Source organism: Papio anubis, chromosome 9 (genome assembly GCF_008728515.1).
Source record: "Papio anubis isolate 15944 chromosome 9, Panubis1.0, whole genome shotgun sequence".
NCBI lineage: Eukaryota > Metazoa > Chordata > Mammalia > Primates > Cercopithecidae > Papio > Papio anubis.
The window spans coordinates 42958289-42959966 of record NC_044984.1 but is presented as its reverse complement, the minus strand read 5'-3'; the positions used below and the strand labels follow the sequence as shown (position 1 = coordinate 42959966).

At 48.2% G+C, this 1678-nt stretch overlaps 1 protein-coding gene across 1 annotated transcript; it reads left to right on the top strand.

Moving 5' to 3' along the window:
• The first annotated feature begins 412 nt into the window (after positions 1 to 412).
• On the top strand, positions 413 to 1344 carry LOC101002743 (olfactory receptor 10AD1). Its single transcript, XM_009180633.4, is given in 2 exon segments — positions 413 to 1271; positions 1274 to 1344. Coding segments are annotated over 2 exon segments (930 nt in total).
• Positions 1345 to 1678: the final 334 nt, after the last annotated feature.

The window sequence follows — 1678 nt, the reverse complement described above, 5'->3', positions numbered from 1 at the left end:
TCTTCAATTCCTAAAACTTTTCCTCATTTGGCATGGGCCCCAGACCCAATTATTTTATTTTTTCACCTCTGAACACATCCTGGTTAGTGGCTAATCCTTCAATATTGAGGGTTCTGGAGCAGATGCAATACTTCACTTGATGCCTGATCAAACCAGAGTAGAGCACATTACAACCAGCACTTCCTTCATGTTTTGATATTATGATTCTATGTATGCAGCCTGTGGTGACCCTGGCATTTTTACCACCCCATAACACTGCCAAATTACTAGAGTTTACTAAGTTCCAAAAGGATGACCACCATTCATCTATCCTGTTTTATAACTGGGCTTCTGGGACCAAGTTGGTACCTTCTGTTACCCCACAGCTATATCCTTGTGCTTTTCCCATCTTCCCTCCTCAAGCAGGCCCCAGATGCTAAGGAATGGCAGCACAGTGACAGAATTTATCCTCGTGGGCTTTCAGCAGAGCTCCACTTCCACATGAGCATTGCTCTTTGCCCTCTTCTTGGCCCTCTACAGTCTCACCATGGCCATGAATGGCCTCAACATCTTTATCACCTGAACAGACCCCAAGCTCAACAGCCCCATGTACTTCTTCCTCAGCCACCTGTCTCTCCTGGATGTCTGCTTCATCACTACTACCATCCCACAGATGTTGATTTACCTCGTGGTCAGGAACCACGCTGTCTCCTTTGTATCTTGCATGACCCAGATGTACTTTGTCTTCTGTGCTGGTGTGGACGAGTGCATCCTCTCGGCTTTTATGGCCTATGACCGTTACGTTGCTATCTGCTACCCACTTAGCTACGTCCAGATCGTAAGCTAGAAGGTCTGTCTCAGGCTTGTGGGAACTGCCTGGTTCTTTGGACTGATCAATGGCATCTTTCTTGAGTATGTTTCATTCCGAGAGCCCTTCTGCAGAGACAACCACATAGAAAACTTCTTCTGTGAGGCCCCCATGGTGATCGGCCTCTCTTGTGGGGACCCTCAGTTTAGTCTGAGGGCAATCTTTGCCGATGCCATCGTGGTGCTGCTCAGCCCCATGGTGCTCATTGTCACTTCCTATGTGTGCATCCTTGCCACCATCCTCAGCAGAGCCTCCTCCTCAGGTCGGGGGAAGACTTTATCTACTTGTGCCTCTCACCCGACTGTGGTCATCTTTCTCTACACCTCATTCTCTTACATGAACCCCCACAGCACACACGGGCCTGACAAAGACAAACCTTTCTCCCTCCTGTACACCATCATTACCCCCATGTGCAACCCCATCATTACAAGGAAATGAAGGAGGCCATGGTGAGGGCACTTGGGAGAACCAGGCTGGCCCCGGCACAGTCTGTCTAGCAGGAAGGCCCTGAAAGGAAAGCTCCTTCACCTGGGGTATGGGAAAGTTACCCCTTCCCCAGCGCTGGCAGAGGAGTAACTCTCCTATGCTGAAAGGCTCCAGGAAAGAGCATGGCTTCCTTGGTTCATGGCTTCCTTGGCACTAGAATCAGACCTGAAAGTTCCTCCTGATGTCCAATGTCCTGATGTTATCTCTCTGACTTCACTTCCACATTGTTTTTTCTTGGACCTTCCTCAGGTCCAAGAGGAAAATTTCAGATTTTCCTTAGTTTCTTTTCCTCTTAAGTTCTCACAACAGGATTCAATCAATAAGCATACTTAACTCCGTTTTATT